This window comes from Echinops telfairi, unplaced genomic scaffold (genome assembly GCF_000313985.2).
Source record: "Echinops telfairi isolate 266 unplaced genomic scaffold, ASM31398v2 ScPeMD7_7427;HRSCAF=8465, whole genome shotgun sequence".
NCBI classification, from domain to species: Eukaryota; Metazoa; Chordata; class Mammalia; order Afrosoricida; family Tenrecidae; genus Echinops; species Echinops telfairi.
Window position 1 is genome coordinate 15,609,851 of NW_022111327.1, and position 24,831 is coordinate 15,634,681.

Genomic DNA, 24,831 nt, shown 5'->3' on the forward strand with positions numbered 1-24,831 from the left:
GGCTAACTTGGTTTCTCATAATAATGGGATTATAAGGAGGAAAAGGTGATTGCACAAATAAACAAAAGCGCCATATTGTCATTTTATTTGTTTACTTTTTAGAGGTTTGCAACGAAGAGACATGTAGTCCTCCTCCCTTTCTTTTCTATTTCCTTTTGTTTTCCCCCTAAATTAAGGGGTAGGAATAGGGCTGAGGACAATGAAGAATGTTTTCTCCCCCCTTGCTGAATTATTTACGATCTTCACATTGCTTAGTAAAAAAGCATAATTTTATGAACAAAGTAAACTCTAAATAAATACAAGGGCGCTTCAAAAAGTTTATGGGAGAATTCCATTATTTTTTTCCTTTTTAAAGTCTTATTGGCATATGGTTCACATATCATACAACTCAATAGTTCAATCATATTAAGAGGAGTTGTCTAATCTTTCTCATACTCTTTATGAGTTCCCCACCCCACGCCCACACCCCATGCTCCACCTCCTTTTCCATGCCCCTAGGTAATTATTGATCCAGTTACTGCCTACAGATTTATGTCTCCTAGATTTCACTTACAGAAAAATCATAGAAAACAAGAAGAAACAAGACAATTTCCTTTAGTTTTATTTTCCAGTAAGCTTTCTGAAGTACTCTCATATCCTTTTATCCTCTCAATGGAATAATTTAACATCATTAAAAGGAACTTAACGTAAAATACACATTTTCCATTCCCAGTTCAGTGGAAACAAAATACATTGTAAAAGAAACACGGGCTCTCTCTCTAATGCAATATAACATTACTTATGTATTAGCTATAGCTCCTTTTATCACACCCACACCTGCTGTTCTTATATAAATCAATAACCACCAAAACAAAACATTCAATTAAGCTCAACAAAACAACATTTCTATGTAAATCTCTATTTCATGCCCTTAATATCTGGTTGTGTTGGACACAGGCTCGCTATGAGTTGAAACCGACTCAATCACAACTAACAACAATGACAACACCAGCTTTTCTCTATAAGCGACCTTGGTCTAACACTTGTGAATCCCATTTGTGGACTTCTCAGGCCGCCAGTCCCCCTGGAGTCTGCTGTCTCTCTGTTCACTGGTGATTGTTTGTCTCAAGTCTTTCTTCACTGCTCTCACCAAACCCAACTGTACACAAACTCCTCTCGCCTTTGACTTGCGGCTCAATCCAATGTCCTGTATACTTGAGTGTTTTTCTACAGTTATTGGTGAAGTTAAAAATTCCACATGAACTGTCATCAGAATTAATTAATGATTTAGTATTGATTTTGGAGATATTTTGGTTATTGCAATTTTACAAAGATTCTGTTTATTTAATTTTCATAATATGTTGTAGCATGACTATTAGGTACATGAATACAAGTTTTTCTTTTCAATTGTGAATAATATAAAATATTACAAAGGCAGCATAGTTAAAAAAATTCTAGTATTGGCTTTCATAGTAAATATGGGCTTCTTTTCCTCCTGAACAGGTCATCCATTACTCAACTTGTAGAAGTGATGGACCTTCAGCATAGAGGGGAATTGGTTGCTGCCATACTTCGTAACCGGTATATTTATGGAAACAATTTACTTGATAAATTATAAGTCTCTTCTGCTTATTTATGTGCCTAACATAGTAGATACTCAGTAAACAGTTGCTAAGTACCTAATGTCAAACATATAGACAAACAGTGTTTGCTACCTGAAAGAGTGAGTGAACGAGAAAAAAAAATGGACTAACGAACATATTAGTGATAGTGTGTTCTGAGCTAATGAAAACTCACAGCAGGTAATTTGGGAATCATAACTGGAATACATTTGAGCACATGAGATTTCATCACTGGAAATACTGATTTACATTTTATCATATGAAATACATCAATCAATACATAAAAGTATCCATTGCTTAAGAACAGAAGTCACATGCAATGTGTTTTTAAAAAGTAGGATGGCCAAGTGGGCGTATGCACATTTGTTATTGAAACGTCCTGTAAAAACCTTAGGAAGTGACCATGACAAATTTAGAGTCTTCTGATAAGTTCGGATTTGGAATGCATGATTGAAAGGAAGAGAAGGTCTGTTTAGAAGATGTGGAGTAGTACTTTTCCTCCATCGCTTGAGTGTGCATTTTGAGTGATGCATTTCACATCGTACGTGAGAGTTGTCTGTATCTTGACTCTGTCATTTACCAGTGGTGTAGTCTTAGTTGCTATATACCTCAGCTTCTTTATCTATGAACTGCAAATAATAATGATAGATACATCAAAGAATTGTTGGGAGGATTACCTAAGTATGTGTGTGTGCAGCTAGTAAATGGTAGCTAAGTGCTAATATTCAAATGTACTTATGGGACTAAATTTAAAAATATATATGTTATTTGGGTTCCTGAAATACTTTAAAGTTTAGGTGAGTCTTAAAAGAATGCACAAGGAGGGGAAAGGTTGAGGTGGACAGGAAACAGTCATTGTTAGTTGGCAGACATCATACTGGGGATTTTACATAATAATTTCATTTAGAAAATATCATTTGAAGGCTGCCTGTTCGTTGGACATGTGTGCTATCATCTAGCCAAGGGTCAGATACTGACCCTAGGGACTATTGAAGTAGACTTGCTCAAAGATACAGAAAGGAGAGCTGAGAAAATCATAGCCCATAGAATGTGTGGCCATGTTGACTGAAAAGACAGAAGAGTAGATTGGGGCATGTTGAGAATTCAGAAAGGTGAGTGGAGTGTGTAGCATACAAGCATTGCTGGATAAACCCAGAAGCCAAACCCACTGCCATTGAGTTGATTCTGATTCATTTTGAACATATATATACTGAATAAGTGAATGCATATGACTACAATAAAACTTATACAATAATGTTAATAAGAGCTTTGTACGTAATTTTAAACTATTGGATTTGACCTAAAAGTCTATGAACAGGAAAATAGATAAACAGATTTTGGTATATTTAAACCATGGAATATTGCACAGCAATCAAAAAGAAAAGCAGCTGATCCATGCAGCAATAGTAAATTTCAAAAACAGTATGTTGAGTAAGAAGTATGCACTCTATGAGCATATAACTCTGTACAGCAGTACAAAGCCCCATCTTTCTCCTGAGGGGAAAGTGACTGGTGGTTTGAAACTGCTGATCTTTCAGTTAGCAACCCAACTCATAGCCGCCTATGCCACCAGGGCTCCTTTGCAGTAACCTAGAGCTAGGCATATGTTTAAAAAAATGAAAGCAAAGCAAAGAAATCAATATATGTATTTAGATGCTCGTGTATTTTACCATAGGTAAATTAGATCATTATATCTTAATGAAATCAAGCTCATCCTGGACTCCCAAATTTATCTCTCAAATTGTATATTATGTTGTTAGGTGTCATCCAGTCGGCTCTGACCCATAGCAACCGTCTGCACAACAGAACGAAACACTGCAAGGTCCTGCGCCATCTTCACGTTTGTTCCTATGCCTGAGTCCATTGTGTACTATAGACTCTCTTATCCAGCACTCTCATGTGAGATTTCATCTGGTAGCCCTGCCCAGTCTGTAGTCACTTTCCCTCACATGGGGTCATCACTATCTGACTTGCACATATGAACAATGGAAGGAAACACTGCCTGGTCCTGCGCCATCTGCACAATGGTTCCGATGCTTGAGCCCATTGTTGCCGCCATGGTGTCAGTCCATCTCCTCGAGGGCCTTCCTCTTTTTCTTTGATCCTCTACTTTACCGAGCATGATGTCCTTCTCTAGGGACTGGTCTCTACTGATAACGTGCCCAAAGCATAGGAGATAAATTCCCTTCTCCCTTCTAAGGAAAATGCTGACTGTATTTCCTCCAAGACAGATTCGTTAGTTTTACTGGCTATCCAAACATAATAATACATGGAAAGTAGCAACTAAATGCATATTTTGTTGACTTTAAGGAAAGTGAATTTTTGACAGCCATCAAAGATAAGTCCTTTTGTTACTATCTTCATAACTTTGACTTTCTGAACTTTAACTAAAACTTTTTTTCTGTGCTTTTTACAGATTAAAACTTTGTGAAGGTTTAATTTTTGTTGAAGTGAGCGAGAAAGTGGTTGATTATAAAGTCAAATAATAGGATAGAAGATTCCTAGAAGGATATAATAATGAAGGTGATGCCTAAAATTTGGGGGTCACTTTCATTTGATAGTATGGGCTTAGTTTGGTTCAGACATGTCCTAGTTTTGGGTTACACATTTTTGCTGTCATAAAAACTTGCAATAAGTACACTTTCAGATTATCCATGTTTGTGCCTTTCACTGAAGGGTTGCAGAATTTTATAAAAAAGGATACGGATTTGTTCATAATGTTGCAAGGTTTACTAATTTTAGAAGGATTTTCTGGGCCTTAGACAGGGTCTCTGTATCTCAAGAGCAGAATTACCACCCAACTTGACTAACTCTATCTGTTTCCTAAATGTTCATTGTTTGGCTAATATAGTGCCCTTTTTGTCTGGCAATCTCATCTACCAAACCAGACCAAAATAAACGCACTGCCATTAAGTCAATTCTGATTCAGTGAGCCTATAGAACAGAGTAGAACTGCCCCTGCGGTTTTCCAAAGCTTTAAATCTTTATAGAAGCAGAAAAATTTCTCTTTTTTTTTTTCTCAAGGAGTGGCTGGTGGATTTGAACTGCTCCCCCTGTGGTTAGAACCCAATGTATAATCCAGTAAGCCATGTACATGCCCCACATTTTAACTTTCCCATCTAAGGTCTAAATCTTTTCCTTGTGTCCTAGATGAAAAGATTTATATTTCCTCTCCCCACCTTTCCTGAGTTTACTTGTTTTGTTTCCCCTGAGGCTATAAGTAATTCATAATTTGTATAGAACACTTTAGATAGACTTTAGAGGACTATGCTAAAGTACAGTGCTCTCATGTCAGTGATAGGGTAATATCCATACGCTTACAAGGATGACGTGCCTGACCCAAGTCATAGCATTTTCAATCACCATTGTATTTTTTACATGGTATTTTCAATTACCAACAAGTCAAAATTGGACCTTGAATAAGGAAGACTGAAGAAGAATTTGTTTGGGCCGGGTCCAGACTAGGCAGCCCCCATCTCCTTTCTGGCTCCTCAGGAGGATAGAGCTTCAAGGGCCCCATTGTCAGCCTCTGGGGAAGATAAATGGCCTATTGAAGTCTGCATCTTCTGCCCCAACCTTCCAAGGAGCTTATCTCTCCAGACCAAGGTCGTGCAGCCCCTGTCCCGCACTCCAGGGAGTAGGTTGGCAAACAACAAAGGCACTTCCCACAGGTCGCATTCTGACTCAAGGTCCTGCAGCTGCAAGCAAGAAATCTCCCTTCTTGTTGTCAAGGTCTACCTCCCTAGCTCTAGCCCTCCATATCTCCCACCGCCTGACTGGCCAGCTGTGATTTCCCTGACCTCACTCTTTGGGTCTCAGAACAGCCCATGAGCTCAAGATGCTCCTGTCCCTCTCTGTGCTCTCTTTCCTCCCAGGAGTTCTCTCCCTCCCCTAATAAAGCCACCCTTAACCTCACGTTCTTTGTCTCAATCCTATCTCCGTTCAGTGTCTCAGTGTTGACCTCTCAGCATTGATGTGTTTGAATTGTGGTACTGATTAAGAATATTGACTACTAAAAGGACAAACACATCTGTCTCGGAAGAAGTACTTCTTAGAGGCAGGACGGCAAGACATATTGTGAGACCTGTCCCTGGAAAAGGATATCTTGCTTGGTAATGTAGAGAGAGGGCCAGTGAGAAAGAGAAGGCCCTCAGCAATGTGGACTTACACTGTGGCTGCAACAATGGGCTCAAACAGAGGAGCAATTGTGAGGATGGTGCAGGACAGGGCAATGTTTCCTTCTGTTGTGCAGAGGGTTGCTATGGGTCAGAACAGTCTTGATTGCATATAAAAACAATAAGAACAGCATCAAGGACAACCAGTTAGTGCAACTATTATTTAAATATACACACCAATCCTGAATGCTGATGGTGAAGAATTGAAGAGTTGGCCAACTTCTATAGTCTGAAATTGATGAAGCATGCAATTAAGATTGATCAATACTGGTGATTGGAATATGAAAGCTGGAAACAAAGAGGGACCAATAAGTAATTGGAAAATGTGGCCCTGGTGATTCCAAATATGCTGGCGATTATTACGTGATAGAATTTTGTAAGACATATTACTCAATCATTGCAAATACTTCTTATTCACCAAAGCCAACAGTGACTACACACATGGACCTTGATGGATGGAATGCATAGGAATGAAACCTACTACATTTGTGAAAACAGTTAATGCAGAAACGGAATAACATCAGTCAGAATAAGGCCAAGGGTTTACTATGAATGATCAAGTTGAAGGCAAAGAAAATTGAAATAGATATACAAGAGCCAAAACGCAACCTTGAGGAAAGCGCACCTGAATTACAGACCATCTCAGGACTGGATTTGATGCATGGAACACTAGTAACTGAAGACCAGAACTCAGATCAGGAGCTTTCTCACACGTCAGTGAACAATTTTAGTAAACATAATAGCCGCACAGCACAACCATTCCTTAGTATGAACAAGTTGATATTAAATATTTAAATAACTTGAACTTTTACGTGTTAAGAGTTAATAATGTTTTCTCCAGCTATCATATTTTCTCTCTTTGCTTTAACATTTGTTATCCCTTGGCCTTGTGCTCTTTGAGAGTTGTTCAAATTGGTACTTCTGTTTATTGAATTTGTTTTACACAGTGTCAGATGTTCTCTTTACCCTCTCCAATGTGCATTTGAGTTGGTACACAAGTTTGATTTCCTTGCACTTTACCCAACATAATTGATATCTGTGTTCCTCTTGTTATCTTATTTGCCTTTCTCTTCCTGCCTCAACATGTTTTCTCAACCCCTTTTTTTTTTTTTATTGGAACGCTTTTGCAGAGTTCAACTTTTTCTGCGAGTCTTTAGGATGTTAATTGTCATTTTCTTTCCTTTTCAATACATTTTCATTGGCTTTATGCTGGTTGTTTTGCTTTTTGTCGTTTTGGTTTTTTCAAAATAAGAAAGAGTCTGAATGTTTTTTGTACAAGCTCTTTCTTTGCTTGAAATTTTCTTCTCCTGGGTATTTGTATCGCTAGTTCTTGTTCTTTGGTTAGCCTCTTAATGTCCTCTCCTCCTTATTGAAAGTAGCTAGCTTTTACTGTCGATTTCAACTTATCGTGACTGTATAAGACAGGGTGGAACTGCCTATAATTCTTTGGGTTTACCAGACTGTAATTCTTCATGGAAGTAGAAAGTATCATCTTTCTATCACAGAGCAAATTGTGACTTCTAACTTCTAACTTTGTAGTTAGTAGCCCAATGTAGAAATCACTACACCAACAGGGCTCCCATAGTTCAGTTCTCTGCCTAACACTCATCACTATAACTATAACTTAATATATTTATTTCTTTGTTATCCATCTATTTTCATTAGAATAGATGCTCAGGATCTTATGTTTTTAAATCACTGTGTTAATATTAGCAAATAACACAATGTCTGCCTGCCACATAATAGTTGCTCAAATATTTGCTGAAGGAAAAATGACCATTGTTCCATTCTTTATGCTCTTGAGTACTGATCCAAGTTCTATATCAGCTATACAGGAGAAGAACAAGTTGATGTTCAAGATTCTTAGCTATGCACGAACGACAGAAGAAGGTGGCTTAAAACAACACAAATGTATTATTTTGGCATTCTGAAGCACAGAACTCTAAATTCAAGATGTTGGCAGGGGACAAGAGAAGAATCCATTCTTACCCTTCAAACAGCCACCCCCACCCTACCCAAATCCATATCCTAAGCCCTGCGCCCTGTGACTAGGTTACCGTACCTTACTTGGAAAAAGGGAATAAATGTGCTAGTGTGATTTATTTAAGGAACTTGAGATGGGGAGAACGTCCTGGGTTGTCCAGGTGGGCCCAATCTAATCACAAGGGTCCTTATAGATAGGGGGAGGCAAAAGGCTGAGTGTCAGGAATAGGACATGCTCTTTTGATGTTGGTGGAAGGGGTTTAGAGCCAAGGAATGCAGGTGCCCTCTAAAAGCAAGAAAGGGAAAGACATGAGATTCTTCTCTTGTCCTCTGCTAACATCTTGAATTTAGGTTTGTGAACTTCGTAATGATCAAATAATAAATTTATGTTGTTGTAAACTACTAAATCAGTAGTAATTTGTTAGAGCACCAATGAGAAACTGTATGGATTGCGATAAGAGATGTAAGTGCCCCCAATAAAAGTAAGAAAAAAGAAAAGAAAAGAAACGGATGCACCACGTTTCTAGAGCTTGCCACACAGGGTTACTCTCAATTATTGCCGTGGGGTTGTAACATCTGGCTTGATCCAAACACAACGTGGGTGTGTGTGTGTGTGATGGTCAAATGATCGAAGTCTAAGGAAACAGTGCTCTATCTACTTTAAAAATGCAGCTCTTTTGCCAGATCTCAGGTTCAGTGCTGGCATTACTTTTCCTCGAGCTTTAAATCTTAAAAATGTTTTAGTGGGAAGTTGAGGGAGGCAGGATCAGAGGTTACTACCAGTGTGTTATTTGAAGTCGGACATTTTCCTCCTCCTATTGTATAATATATGCTCATTGTGAAGGATTTGAGAAAATATGAAAACTTATAACCCCATTATCTAAAACCCCTGTGAATATTTTGGAACTGATAAGTGAACATGCCCCAGTACTGTAAAAGCAGACATGGCCAAACCCATCTAATCTCACCCCCAGCAACCTACCTCACTTAATAACACCTCTCAGGTGACTGGGTCAGTTACTTGGCCATCATCCTGGATTCCATGTTCTTTCTCATTAACCACATTAATCATTAATCAGCCACCCCGTCTTATTTTTCCTCCTTAATTATTATGAAGAAAATTGAAAGTACCATGGACTGTCAAAAGAACAAATAAACTTGTCTTGGAAGAAATACAACCAGAAGCCAGGATGGCAAGACTTTGTCTCATGTGCTTTGGACATGTTGTCAGGAGAGATCAATCCCTGGAGGAGAGCAACATGGTAAAGTCAGTGAAAAAGAGGCAGACTCTCAATTCAATGGATTAGACCCAGTGGCTGCATGAGTGGGCTCAACCAATGGGCTCAAACATCAGAACAATTGTGAGGATGAGGCAGGACCAGGTAGTATTTCAGTTTGGTGTACGCAGCGTTGCTATGAATTGGAATCAACTCGATGGTGCCTAATAAATTATTACTCCAATTGGTTCCTATGCCACTGTTTGCTTCTTGCCAGCACCTTATTTAAAGCTTGTGTAGTTTTTCTTAGAGACCATCATGATATCCTTTTGATCTGATTTTCTGCCTCTAGCTTTACTCCCGCTTCCCTTCCCACTCCTCTCCCAACCATCTTTCCCATGACAGCCACAGTGATCTTTCTGAAATGTAAATAGGGGGCTTCACAAAATATTCTGTTTTCCTTTAATTCCATTTCCCCCAAAACTTTTTGAAGTGCCTCATATGTTTCCTTGGTTAGGTTTCTTTAGTGGCTCCCATGGGGCAAAGGCTTTTGTGGTAGTTATATAATGGTCAATTTGAGAGGATTATGAGTGAAGGGGTGGAGTCTAGTCTGTCAATCAGATCATAGCCAGTGAGGCTTCTGTGTGGGCATGGCCTTCTCCCAAGAATTCTGGGAAATCTGGAATTTCCTCCTTGGAGGTAGGAGAGACTCTGCTCACACCCTGGGAAACAGAGCAACTGACAAGGCACATGGACCCACCCTGATGCAGAGACCTCTGCCAGCGCTGAGATGTTTCCAATGACACTGGATCCAAAGACTTTCTACCCACTGGCTTGTGATCTACATTTGGCATCAGTGCATGTGTTTCATGAGTCTGAAGAGGACTTTATAGATTGGTATCAGACATATGGGCTAATATTAGACTTATGGACTTGATCTGGACTGGGCTGGGATGTTTTCTACATGTTCAATTGCTCTTGTATATAAACCTCTTTCTTATACACATGTGTGCCCATGGATGCGTTTCTCTAGTCTACCCAGAGTAACACAACTTTCTTGTGGCTCTTCTCCCCCCACCAGCTTCATCTCCTGTCTTGAGCCAATGTTGAAGCCTTCCCAAGCTTTGGAAGATGATGCGTTGCCTCAGTCTCACACTGCTTTCTGGAATGTTTTCTCGCCTATATCTTGCCTTAACCAATTCTTGTTTAGCCTTTAAGACCAGCACGGGTATTAATTCCCCTGGGAAACTCATTCACATGTACCCCCAACCTCCTCCAAGCACATGTTCTGTTTAATGACTCCTATAGCATTGACTCTGTACTTCTGTGGTGGTGGCATTGTTGATCCAAAGTCCAAACGGTAGTAGTAATTGTATTGATAATAGTAATTATAATGGTGAACATTTAACAAGCATTGACTTGGTGCCAGGTCCAAACTCTTTTTATATTTTATTGGCCAAGCATCCCTGACAACAGGCAATCCCATTACTCACATTCTACAAATGAAGAAATTGAGGCACAGAGAAATTAAGTAAATTGTCCAAGGTCACAAAGCTAATGAACATGAATTCAGGATTCAAACCTATGAAGTTTGAAACCACAAGCTGTTCCTCAGGAGAAGGAGGAGGCTTTCTACTCCTCTAAAGCAGTTCAGCTCTGTGCCATAGGGTTTCCATGCGTCAGCATTGGCTCAATGGCAGTGAGCTTTGGCTGTTTGTTTGTTATTTTTTTAATTGTTTTATTAGAGGCTCATACAACTCTTATCACAATCCATCCATACATCAATTGTGCAAAGCACATTTGTACATTCATTACCCTCATCATTCTCAAAACATTTGCTCTCCACTTAAGCCCCTAGCATCAGCTCCTCACTTTTACCCCTCCCTCCCCGCTCCCCCTCCCTCATGAACCCTTGATAATTTATAAATTATTATTTTGTCATATCTTTCCCTGTCCGACGTCTCCCTTCACCCACTTTTCTGTTGTCCATCCCCCAGGGAAGAGGTCACACGAAGATACTTATAATCAGTTCCCCCTTTCCAACCCACCCTCCCTCCACCCTCCCGGTTTCGCCACTCACACCACTGGTCCTGAAGGGATCATCCGCCCTGGATGCCTTTCCAGTTCCTATCTGTACCAGTGTACATCTTCTGGTCTAGCCAGACTTGCAAGGTAGAATTGGGATCATGATAGTGGGAGGGGGAGAGGAAGCATTTAGAAACTTGAGGAAAGTTGTATGTTTCATCGTTCTTACACTGCACCCTGACTGTAAGGGGATGTCCGGTGGCCTACAAATGGACTTTGGATCTCCACTCCGCACTCCCCCCCTCATTCACTATGATATGATTTTTTTGTTCTGATGATGCCTGATATCTGATCCTTTTGACACCTCATGATTGCACAGGCTGGTGTGCTTCTTCTATGGGGTCGTTTGTTATTGATGTCCCATCTGCAGGGCAGTGAATTATTTAATGTAGCTCCTTTAGCCAGCCTCTAACTCCCATCAAATGATCTTTTCTTGAATGAGTCTGGGAAGAAGGTGAGGGGAAGATACTGAGCGATTTCACCTGTAAGTGACTGGGAATGGAATGCCACCTGCTCAGAAAATGAGCCTGCTGAGAAGCAGGAGGAGGGATCTTGCTATGAGCAAGAGTCAGGAGTAGAGTGTGTCCTGTGGCACAGATCCCTGTGCAGTGAACCTCCTGGATCCAGAAGACACCTAAGGGGAAGAGCAGCAGAACCGTGAACCAGAGCATGGAACAGAGTGACGACCTTCCTCACCCACGGTACAAGTAAAGCTGAGTGCTTTTGTGCAGGAAGGTGGCTTGCATAGTAGGATGCCTCTGGGCACTTGAGTCAGGAAATTGGGCTTCCTGACCCAGGAAGTGGAGCTGAGTGCCCTCGGGCTGAGGCTGACTGGAGTGGAGTGCCTCTGGGCCCTTGATTCCAGTCCCTAGTTTTGCTGACCTAGGGAGCTTGAGCTGAATGCCTGCGGGTGGAGGCTTACATTGGAATGGAATGTCCCCTGGGCATGTATTAGCAGGCCTGCAGGAAGTTTGTGGCTTGTCTGATAAACAGTTCTAACTTGAGGATTTCTCACTAGCATCACGATTTGGTAACGTCCTTACTAATAAACCTTTTAATCATGAATTTTGTCTGGGAGTTCTGTAAAACAGAGAACATGAATTGAGGCAACACACCCTTGTACGTACATGTACACCACATTTTGCTTACCCATTTATAGACTGTACTTAACAAGAGATTGTCAAGGATCTGTGTAGCAGCGGAATGAAGTAGAAGGGACAACTCAACTGGGGGAAACTTTACCAGAGACAAGATCAAGAGGTAGAACTTTGAATGGTTTTAGGAATTGGCCAGGCAGAGTAAAGGGCCTACTTAAGGTCTCTGTATATGACTTGGCCCTCTCTTTTCGTTCATTTCCCCCCTGCTTCTCCTCAGGGCCTTGTCTCACACCCCATTCCCACCATCTCCAGTTTACCTCGCTCTTGTCTCATGCCTTGAAACATTTGCATTAACTGGTTCCCCGAGATCTTGAATAGACTAATTCATGGTAAGTAGTTAATGGTCAAACAGTTCTCAAGATGATCATTAAAGAGGGCAGTAAATTAATGAAAAGAAATGACTCTAATTTTTGAGCAGAGCTCTGTGACGCTTACCTTAAGGCCAAGCCAGCTCTGCTTATTCTGGGTGCGCATATGATTTGACTGATAGCTTATGTGCCGTTAATGAGTTAGGTGCCTGGAAGTTTGATAAATATGTTTTTCTTTTTAGAAAATCCACTGTTCTCATTGTTCAGTCTTTCCAAAATATAGCTGTAACGACAGTGTGAGGACGATTCTATAAAATTTCCAAAGGCTCCTGAACCGCAATGTTCTGTTTTGGATTACATATGGCCAAAAAAAAAAGACCCATTACATAATTTATATATTTAATATATGTAGTTACTTTAAAAAATTTATAGCCAGAGGACAACTGTTTATCCATTATCTTTCTGGATTATTTCCACTTGCCCTCACCATGATACACACACTCGCCCTGTCTCCAACTTCTTTGTCCTTTTGCCATTGCCTGCTGTAGTGGGTTACACATTGGGCTGCTAAGACCAAGGTCAGCAGTTCAAATCCACTGATTACTCTACATGAGAAAGAGGAGGCTTTCTGTTCCCATAACTATTTACAACATTCCAAACTCTAAAGACCAAACTCATTGCCTTCAAGTTGATTCTGACTCTTAGCAATCCTATAGGCAAGAGTGGAACAACCCCACAGGATTTCCCAGGCTGAAATCTATGGGAGCAGATCTTTTTGTCTGTGGATCGGTTGGTGAGTTCGAAACATTGCCCTTTCAGTTAGCAGATGAAGCTTAACCATTGCTCCTTACAATTGCCTGGTTTCGGATTCAAATGAACAGAAAAAGAGCGATACTTTTCTTTTGACAACTTTGCTCTTTCTTTGGATTATAGTTTCTGTGCCTGCCTTTGAAGCTTGGATTTCTTTGAGTCTGTGCCCCACCCCCTTCCCTCTGTGGAGCTCTCCTCATTCAAGCACATACCCCTGAAGATGATCAGTACAGCATGGCATAGCTGACATGAATACAGGCTATAGATAGCTGGAGAGAAATTCACTAGTGAGCTTAGCATTTTGTTTCAGGAGAAGCAAAATAACAGGCAGAAGAACAAATTAAAATTACACTTAGTGTTCTTTCTGGCAGGAAGAGTTGTGCATAGATGTAGAATGTGTCATCCCCACCCTCCTTTGGCACATTATTGAAAACGATAATAAGTAATTTTGTCCAAATTGTTTGAGATCAGTCTTTGCCCAGAGATGGCAGGTCCTCAGGGTTGGCTTAACTCCCACTTGTGCCTTCTCCAACTTGGGTGGGAGAATGTTCACAGCATTCTTCTCTCGCAGGCTTCTTTGAGGCAGTGCTAACTAACACTGCTGTGGAATCTGACGAGGAAGAGAGCTACAGTTGTCCCTTGGTATCTGAGAGGGGTTGGTTCCAGGACCTTGAAGACACTCAAATTCCTGGGTGTTCAAGTCTCCTATCTGAAATGATATGGTATTTGCATATGACCTATCCACATCTGGTGTACTTTCAATCATCACCAGATGACTTATATAATGTCTGACGCCATGTAAATGATGCCTGTATGTAACTAGCAGTTTCTGCTTCCTCTTAGCCTTTGAGTGATTGCTTGGACCACTGAATTGCTTTTCCAATTCATGTTCAAGCAAGGAGGGCAGGAAAGAGACAGAGGATCTGTGAAATGGTGGGAGACCACGCCTACACATCGTTTCATTTGTGTGGGTTCCGTTGAGTGCTCAGCACATGATAAATCAACTTTTTCCTTCTGGAATTTTGAAATATTTTCCATTTGCTGTTCATTGATTCCATGGAATCAATGTAAAACCTAATAAACAAAAGGCCAACCATATTTGGTCCTCAATCCGCCAAACCTACTAGTTAATGATATATTCATCCTTTGATAGTGTGATAAAAAGAGAAAGTGTACAGAAACCACAGCTTTTGATACCACACTCCTTCCCATTTCTACTTATTTACCTGCTTTCCCATTCTATTATTGAAATGTGGAATACAGTCTCGAGTTTGGATTTGGAAAATGTTTTTCTGGTCCTGACTTTGTCAACATAAGAATGGCAAGTTATTTAATCTGCTACCAGTTTCTTTCTTTCTCTCTGTCTTTCATTTTCAGAACATACTTTCTCCTGTCTTAAAAATTAATGAGATGATATGCTTGAATTATTTTGTTCTTCTTGGAAAGTGGACCCTGAGTAAATTCAAACTGATTTTTTGCAAGGAGTCGAAAGCTAAGGCTATTTATTTTTCTAAGAACAGTTGTGGCTCCAGGAAAAACATACTCCATTTATTGAGAGATAGGAAAGATGATAGAGCTAGCATTCCACCTTCTTAAAGGTGAAAAGACAGGGAATAGATGCCTAAAGATGAGAGAACTTCCCCACGTTCACATAGCACCTGAAATAGCCAAGTTTGGGGTATATAGGTTTTCTGCACGGTTAAGTAAGTTTAGTATTATTTCAACTTTAGAAATGTGCATTTCACTTATTTAACACAAAAAAGGAGCTAAATGGTAAAATAAATTCTATCATTTTCAGTATTATACACTGTGTATGATATACTTAACATATGTCAATTATTGAAGCCTCTATCATTATTTTAAATAAAGTGTATTTCTTCTTAGCAAAACACTTACTTTTGTTTACTTACTGTGGGTTGGATAAGACATAACTATTGATCTAATAATCAGTAGGCAGGAGAGAGAAGATAAATGTAGAATAGAGGTTCACCTCCGTCTGCTTTGCAAATCTTGCGATAAGTACCATGCTTGTGTGTAATACATATGCTCAGTGTGTTATTTGACCTTAAATATGTACTTGATGACACATAGACCTCCATCCATGTGCATTGTTTGCTCTTAGAAATTTTGTTCATTCAAGTTTAATTCATTTTCCTGTCTCTGTTATTTTGTTTTCTTTTTTTTTTATATTTCTTTTTCTTTTCCCTATCTTTTTTTTCTTTTTTAACATTTTATTAGGGGCTCATACAACTGTTATCCCAATCCATACACACATCAATTGTGTAAAGCGCATTTGTACATCGTTTCTCAAAACATTCTCTCTCCATTTAAACCCCCGACATTAGGTCCTCATTTCTCCCCTCCCTCCCCGCTCCCCCCGTCCCGCATGAGCCCTTGATAGTTTATAAATGGGTATTTTGTCATATCTTGCCCTGTCTGACGTCTCCCTTCATCCACTTTTCGGTTGTCTGTCCCCCAGGGAGGAGGTCACACACAGTTCCATGCAATTGGTTCCCTCCTTCCTACCCACTCTCCCTCCACCCTCCCTGTTTTGCCACTCACACCACTGGTCCTATAGGGCTCATCCATCCTGGATTCCCTGTATTTTCAGCTCCTATCTGTACCAGTGTACCTCCTCTGGTCTAGCCAGTCTTGCAAGATAGAATTCGAGTCATGGTAGTGGGAGTGGGGAGGAAACCTTTAGGAACTAGAGGAAGGTTGTATTTCTCATCATTGTTACATCGCACCCTGACTGGCTCATCTCCTCCCCGGTTATTTTGTTTTCTATAGCTCTTCCTCCTCCTCATCTCTCCACCAAAATAAATACATGAATCTCATTGCGGCTCATAGTGATCCTGTAAGATCAGGGTAGAGTTGCCCCTGTGAGTTTCCGAGGCTGTAAATCTTTACTGGGTCAGAAAGCTTCATCCTTCTCTCTCAGAGGGATTATGGTTTCGAACTGCTGACTTTATGGTTAGCAGCCTAATTCGTAATCCCCTATGTCACCTGATATTACCCAGTTAGTTATGTAGACAGTGCCCTATAGGACACAGTTAAACTACGCCTGTGAGTTCCAGAGACTAACCATTTATAGGTGTGGACAGCTCAGTCTTTCTCCCGAGCAGCTGGTAGTCTCGACCCTGAGAATCGTAGGCCAACGCGCAACCACTGCTCCATCCATATTCCTTCTGCTAGTCTCGGAGATGCACGGAGGCACCTCTGTTCTGTGACTCCCACAGGAATACGTTCCGCTATTTCCGAAACTGCTCAGCCGAGCCCAACCTCAATCTTTCGAAGCACTTAATGTGTTCTGCAGTTTTTCTTCTTATGAAGTTCTTTCATGTTCACAGTAGAAAATTTAGAGCATTCCTAAAACTAGAATTACAAAAGATAACTCATAACCATAATCCCGCCTTTCAAATTTAACGTACTAGCTATGCATTTTGATATATTTCTTTTGTTATTTTTTCTCTCTTTTTGTTAAGAAAGCAAAATTGGACTAATACTTTTGTAAGTAGTTTTATGTGTTTTCATCTAATAATAATGTGGCTAATATTTTCTATGTTCTTATTAAATACTACTCAAAACAATTCATTTTTCAAATAAATTTTATTGAAAAATTAATACCTGGTCATTAATTTTTCACACGAGAGAATAGGCATTTGAAAACAGAAGAAAATACAGATCATCCATAATCTAAACACCCAAGAACAATACTTCAGCCAATATGCTGGTCTGTGTTCATTTAAAATGTGTATACATTATTATTTTTATGAAAGCAGTCATTTGTACTCGTTTGCATTTACATTTATGACTTCATGTATTGAGAGTAGCTTTTGTTGTCCCCTTTCCTCTTCCTCATCACTCATGACTGCTATGTAGTTTCAAATGACATAAGCTTATAAATGCATATTATTGTCTGGGAACGTACTAATAGACAAATAGAATTTTCTGGTGTTATTGTGCTATTGCCTTTAGCCTGCTCCCCAGTATTACTTTATTGTATGATTATACGTGATTAACTTTGTGTTAGTACTTGACTCTGTACAAATTTTTATTTTGAAACAAATTCATATTTACAAAAAATGTAAGAACATAAGATGTTTTTCTCCTGGATGATTTCAGAGTAAGATACTAACAGTATGCCTCATCAGTCCCTAATACTCTAGTATGATTCTTATAAAAAGGAACATTCTCTTATACAACCTCAATGCAAACATCTAAATCAGGAAATTAACATGAATACACTAATACCTGCTAATCAAAACTCTTGTATGAAAGGTTAAAATTCCCCCTGACAAGGCTGGAAGAAGCCCTGGCATGTATATAGTTAAGGCATTGCCACCTTTGTTTGTCTTTATATATTGAAAACCATGAGTTCATACTAATACCTCAAATTCCAGTCCATTAAGGATATGTTTTAGTTTCCTCCTTTCCATACTTTCAGTCCTTGTCATTAATGTGTCTCCCATTATCCTATTAATTTGGTTAATCTCCTTACATGTAGTCAATCCCCTGTTCATGTATCCTTGTCTCTCCCTTTCCCTTGAATGCCTTCATCAGTCGCCTTGGTCTCCAACAAACCTGGGCTCAGCTATGGCTTCTCTTTTGATCCAGCTTCATAAGTACACATGGTATTTGGTTCGGGTTTCCACTCACCGTGCTTGGCTGCTGCCATTGCTACCTTCCTACAGAAGCAGCTTCCTGATTCTCTGAAACCTTCCAAGGTTGCCTACCTTGCTTGGCTCACCTAATGATTTTTGGAGGGAAAGAGAAAGAAAATTCTCTATGTCTTTACTGAAAAAACTAAAACCAACAACATTTTTTTTGTTTTTTAAAAGTTTTTTAAAAAAATCATTTTATTAGGGGCTTGCACAGCTATTATCACAATCCATATATATATCCATTGTGTCAAGCACATTTGTTGCCCTCATCATAGAATACATCTTTTTTTTCCAAGCACATTTGTACATTTATTGCCCACATCATTCTCAAAGCATTTGCTTTCTACTTGAGCCCTTGATATCAGCTCTTCATTTCCCCCCTCATTCCCTGCTCCTCTGCCTCACGAGCCTTTGATAATTTATAGATTATTATTTTGTCATGTCTTACACTCTCTGATGTCTCCCTTCACCCACTTTTCTGTTGTCCGTCTCCCAGGGAGGGGGTTATATGTAGATCCTTGTAATAAGTTCCCCCTTTCTACCCCATCTTCCCTCCACCCACCGAGTATCGCCACTCTCACCACTGGTCCTGAAGGGATCATCTGTCCTGGTTTCCCTGTGTTTCCAGTTCCTATCTGTACCAGTGTACATCCTCTGGTCTAGCCAGACTTGCAAGGTAGAATTGGGATCATGATAGTGGGGGTGGGATGGGTGGGGGGATGAAGCACTGAAGAACTAGAGGAAAGTTGTATGTTTCAGCATTGCTACACTGCACCCTGACTGGCTCATCTCCTTCCCGCGACCCTTCTGTAAGGGGATGTCCAGTTGCCTACAGATGGGCTTTGGGTCCCACTCCACACTCTCCTTCATTCACAATGATATGATTTTTTTTTCTTTGATGCCTGATACCTGAACCCTTTGACACCTCGTGATCACACAGGCTGGTGTGCTTCTTCCATGTGGGCTTTGTTGCTTCTCAGCTAGATGGCTGCTTGTTTACCTTCTAGCCTTTAAGACCCCAGACGCTATATCTTTTGATAGCTGGGCAACATCCACTTTCTTCACACATTTGCTTTTGCACCCTTTTGTCTTCAGTGATCGTGTCCAAAAGGTGAGCATCATGGAATGCCAGTTTCATAGAACAAAATGTTCTTACATTGAGGGAGTACTTGAGGCCCAATGTCCATCTGCGACCTTAATCCTAAACCTATAAATATATGCACATAAGTTTATTTCCCTATCCTCATATATAAATATATTTACATGTGTACATGCCTGTATTTAGACCTCTATAAATGCCCTTTGCTTCCTAGTTCTTTCCTCAATTTCCTTTTACTTTTCTCTTGTCCCACTATCATGCTCAGCCTTCATTTGGGTTTCAGTAATTCCTCTTGGTTACATTGCTCTTGATCAAGCCCTACCAGGCCTCTTACACCCTCCTCGCCACTGATTTTGGATCACTCATTGTTCCCTTGTCCTTGGGTTGGTTAACTCCACTTCCTTTGCCCCATTGTCCCCATTGTTTTCTTCTCCAGATTGTTCATCCAGCCTGTTTTATCTAGATAGACCTGCAGAGATAATAATATGCACAAAAAAACAAGACAGAGCAAAACAAAGCAACAAAAGAAAACAAAACAAACCAATGACAAAAACAAGAAGTGCCTGTAAATAGTTTAAGGTGTGTTTGTTGACCTTTAGAAGTGTTTTCTGGTCTAGTCTGATGGGGTGCCACACCCTGGTGCCAAAGTCTAATTTTGGTACTCCCTCTGGACTTCTTTGTTCTGCTCCCCTTGCTGTTCTGTTGCATGGTGTAACAGGGTCAAAACAGGCGCAATTTCCACACTGTGTGTCCACTGTTGTCCCCTGTAGGGCTATGGGTCAGTGAGGGATGTCGTGTCTCATAGTGGGGCCGGTCATATGTCCCTCTCTGCATTGGCTGCTCTGAGCAGGGATATCGTCCTCAAGAATTGCTGGGCCAGGATGTGCTCCACTCTCTCTTCCTGTCCCTTCATTTGCTCCCGTGTGCTCTGATCAGACATGTCCCTCTCCCTGAGCTGTAGCTTCAGTGCTGTCCTCTGAAGTGAATTCTTCTGGGGCCGAGGGGCGTCTGTCCATGTAGAAAACCAACAACTTTTTATTGCTAATAGGTGAATATTTATAGAACAGATTCATCTTTCATTCAGCAATTCATACGTATTTCATTTCATCTCATTTATTGCAGTCCCCTCAATGTGCCACCATTTATCCAACTTCCTCCCTGTGTTTCCGGTTTCCATTTCTCCTTCTCTTAACACTTCTTAATTTTATCCTTGGTTATGTAGTTGATTATTCTTAAGTGTGTGTACCTTCCTAGTGTTATTACTCCTCTTATAGACTAAAATGTGTTTGTCACTTTTTGCTCAAAAGGGTGCTTTTAATGATCACTCATCCTCTATTGGACTTCTAATTATCTTACAAATTTTGATATTTATATAGTGATACCCTCAATGACAATTAAAATTCTTCTCATCGGATGTGCTTTTGTTTTTGCTTTAAACTTAACTACTTTTGTTCAGATTACCTTTCATTCATTTACTTAGGGCATCCCTGTGCTGGCTTGGTTTGTATCCACCTACATTATCGAAGAAGGAAAGAGGAAGGCCCTCGACAAGATGGATTGATACAGAGGCTGCAACAGTGCGCTAAGACACTGTGAGGATGGTACAGGACCAAGTCATGTTTCCTTCTGTGCTACATTGGTTCCCTATGTGTGAGAACCAACTCGGTGGCACCTAACAACAAGAATATCATATTCTAGAAGGAGTCCTCAAGGTGTAGTGAGTTATGTGGTTTGCTCTAACTGCAAAGTCAGCAGTTCAAGGCCACCAGCTGCTCCATGGGAGAAAGATAAAGCTTTCTAGTTTCATAAAACTTTATAACCTCAATACTGCTTACTACCTACCCCCATGAAGTGATCACAAAAAATAAGGATGCTATACATGTGGTGAAGAATGCAGATATTGCCCGGATATCAGAAACAATAGTATCTAAGGTCTTAAAAGCTTGTCTTCAAACAGTTATGTCAGTGAGGCATCAGCTAACTCCGCACCGAAGAAGTACACCAGCCGATGTGATCAAGAATTGTAAATAATCAAATCCAAATCTAGAAGAGGGAATGGTATTAGAACTTAAATTCTGAACACTTAGTTTGCAGAAGGCTATGGATAACAGTGAAAGCCCAGAACCTCTTCACAGGATCCCCATTGCAGATTAAGCCTCTGGTGAATCCCCTCTAACTATGGACCAGAGCTTGTTAAGAGAGTGTGCTGTAGGGTAGATTGATGTAGTTATAGCTAGACCAAATGTGACACCTTGTTATTGATCTCCCTCCTACATAATCATTCTAATTTTTAATATTTTCTGCTTTGTTTTCAATTGCGACTTTTCTGTGTTTTGCTTGGTCATTGTTGTTGTCTTGTATGTTTTTCTGTATATGAAACCAGAATAGGTCAACACGACTGACGTAGTAGAGTCAAAGGGATATGGCAGAGGATGCTAGTGGGAGTTGGGGAGCTAACAACAACGAGGACAAGGATGAAGAAATGCACTGGAATTGATCGTGGTCATGGGTGCACAGCCCTTATGACTGTGATTGAACTATTAGAGTGTGTGACATGTGGATTTTATGTCAGGTACAGTTTAAAAAATAAACGACCTAATAATGAAAAAGGTTTGCAGCCTCAGAAACCACAGTGGCATCCCTACTCTGTCCTGGAAGGCGGCTATGATTCAGAATGGACTCAATGGCAGTGACTTTGATTTTGAGTTCTATTACAGACAGAAGTTGTGAGAAAATGTGGCAGCTGGAAATGAGATGATTTTCGGTTAAATACACTGTGAATTGTAGATTCACTACTTCTTTCCTGTGATAATGATTGGTGATGATCCACCATCATTTTGGAATGGTAATAAATTGAAAGCCCTCTGCACAGCAATCTGTGCCTGGTTATTTATTATATAGACACGAGTCTGTAAAGTCTGAATACCTTGGCATGGCATAGAAGGTCCCTCATTATCAGCTTCCCAAACTGTCTTTCTAGTCCCAATAAAAAATAACAGTCAGTCAGGGTATTAACACGGGATATGCAGATTCTTATAACATTACTTGTTACCGTTTATTGACATGCGTTTTATCTATCATACAAGTCAGTAGTTCTATCATCCAATCATATCAAGGAGAATTGTACAATCATGACCACATCAATTTTAGAGCACCACTCCCCTCCCCGCTTACATTGCCTTTAAAGTGAGTTCTGCAATCCCAATCCGTTCCAGTGTCTGGGCCCACTTTGAGCCACTTTCATTTTTGGCACCCTATTATGTAGCTGCGCCATATTTTTGACCTTCCCCTGATGGACCATGCTCCCTTCTACCTCTATGTTAGTGCTGGGTTACTCAGATTAAGCACATGATCAGGAGCCCAATAAGACAGGCATACCACAACATAAGGGATAAGTGGCATTTGACGTTTTATAAGCATCATATTGTCATCCTCCAAGAAATTAGATATTTGTTCGAATTCCTTAGATCTAATTTATGTCTTTGACATGTGTATGGGAGGAACCATAGCCTTTTCTGTGGCTAAGTCCTTTAAAAGTTTATTTACCTTTACTCTTGTTCAATCTTTGAGCTGTGAACTCCTAACAGAATTGCAAGAGAGTCCATCCCACCATGCTTTATTGCCCATTTATTTTAGCACTTAGAACATTGCAAAATAATTACTTGGTTATAGTTTCTTTTTCCTTACTAGACCATGAAGTACATGAGGAAAATAACCTACTCCTATCTAGCCACACATTCTTTGCTTCTGACCCTTATTGCAATGCAGAGACTCCTTAAATGCAATTGAACTGCATAATGAATTGTCTTGTGCTAGATGCAGATGGTGGCCCTGGTGGGTATGGTTATATCAGTTATCTGAAACTGTAGGTCACCTGATTTATTAGCATCTGCTAGCATAGAATTTGACATGTCTAGGTAGTCTGATTTTGTAACTACATCAAAGTGTACAAGGATTCGGAGCAGTTCAGAAATAAGCCAGCTGAAAAAGCCATCCATTATTCTTATACAATAAGGTGGTTTACTGTTGATTCTCCTGCCAGCTTGCCCTTGGGTATGTGTTTCCATTGTTTAGATGTCTTTCTGCACATACGTGTCAATTCAGAGACCTAGTTTTATATTTCTATATTTATTTCTTTTTTGGGGAGAGAAAGACTGGGCTTTCTACTCCCATAAAAAGTTAGTCTTGGTAACGCCCTCGGACAGTTCTACCTGTCCTCTAGGATCACTATGAGTAGAAATCGACTCGATGGCAGTGAGTGAATATTTATAGGAATATATATATGAATCTTTTCAGGTAGCTCTCAACTGAAGGAACCTTCTGACACATTCACTAGAAGGGGGGAAACCTATAAAAACCCTCTGACTGGAGGGGTTCCCCATGACCATTGGCTCATTTGCTGCTTAAAGATCCTATCTTTGTGATCTTCCGTAGCAACAGAATGGCTTGGCTCATTCCTACTTTATTGTGACAATTGTGCTACACTCTACACCAAAGTTCCGAATGTCGTCTTTTGTGCTTACTAGTTTCCAATGGCATTTGTTCCTGGATACCAGTGATTGGTCTGTCATAGGGGTCAGAGGCCTGCAGTCAATTAAGCAAAACAACAATTTATAATGGTCCAGGCTTTTTCTGAGATTGTTCCTGTGTATACAGTTTTTGATATTTATAAGGACCATCCTAATTCTGGGATTGTTCTTGTATATACACTTTTTGATAGTGTAAATGTGCTTTGGCCCTCTCCTTAAGGAAGCAATAATGAACTATTTGTACACTTATTATCTGTACACTGATTATCTGAAATCCTTGTGACAAGGCATGTTCCAGGATTTAAGTTCTTTGCGGGTTTAGAAAGGTAATACAGTGAAAATATCTTCTATTATGTAACATCCCCAACAGGGTAGGCTGAGGTGACTCTCCATAGTCAGTCACATTAATAGTTCTCCACTGAAATGTAAGAATATTTATATTAAGTGAAACAGAAAAGACCTATGAATAGCTTCATGTCAGTTCAGGTCAGATTTTACTGCTAGAATAAAGTCAGTGCAAACTTTGCTGCCAAATGAATTATAGGGTAACTTTTTTGGACTTCTAAATACCTTGGGATTCTGAAATTGTAGAACAGAGTTCATGGACCTATAGTTGCCTTAGAAAATGTTCTTTCTTTGCAAAAGAAGTTGGCTACCCTATGTAGGACCCCAAGATGATTTTTGAAATTTTGCTGATGCAAAACAAAACGAAAGAAAAGAAAGAAACCAAAAAGCATGGGAAAACATTTCCTTAAAAGCTATTGGAGCGAATATACTTTTACTTTTATTTTCATTCCCTGAATGATGACACTCTTTCTCTCTACTTGGTTTACAAAGCAGTACATGGTTGTTGGTAAACTTTGAATGGGGCATGATACCCCAAATATAATGTTATTTGAAGTTTACTGGAATCAAGTTTATTTTGTCGCAATTTTAGGAGGTCGGTGTAAGAGAGAATGTTGCAGCAGGAAGCCTGCTGTAATTCTCAAATACATGTTGGAATTTTGTGATAAAGATTGGTTCTAAGCTGAAAAGTCTTCTTCGTTGCTTTTCCCCCCCTAAAATCAGTCTGTGAATTGAAGACACCAGAAAACCAAATTTATTATAAAACCTGTTAGATATTTTTTTTTGCTTATAATCTTATCTTCTCCCTAGAGTATGAGGGGTAAAAATATTGCTTTATGAGTTCCAGTTTATATATGC

The 24,831-nt window shown here is 39.9% G+C and overlaps 1 protein-coding gene across 3 annotated transcripts in view; it reads left to right on the forward strand.

The window, feature by feature from the left end:
• KLHL13 (kelch like family member 13) overlaps positions 1 to 24,831 on the forward strand; it is a 204,177-nt gene that overhangs the window by 76,977 nt on the left and 102,369 nt on the right. For all 3 annotated transcript variants that reach the window (XM_045298582.1, XM_004710083.2, XM_045298583.1), the window contains exon 2: positions 1,483 to 1,560. In XM_045298582.1, coding sequence (XP_045154517.1) covers positions 1,511 to 1,560 — 50 coding nt within the window. In that variant the 5' untranslated portion in view covers positions 1,483 to 1,510. The remainder of the gene's footprint in view (positions 1 to 1,482; positions 1,561 to 24,831) is intronic.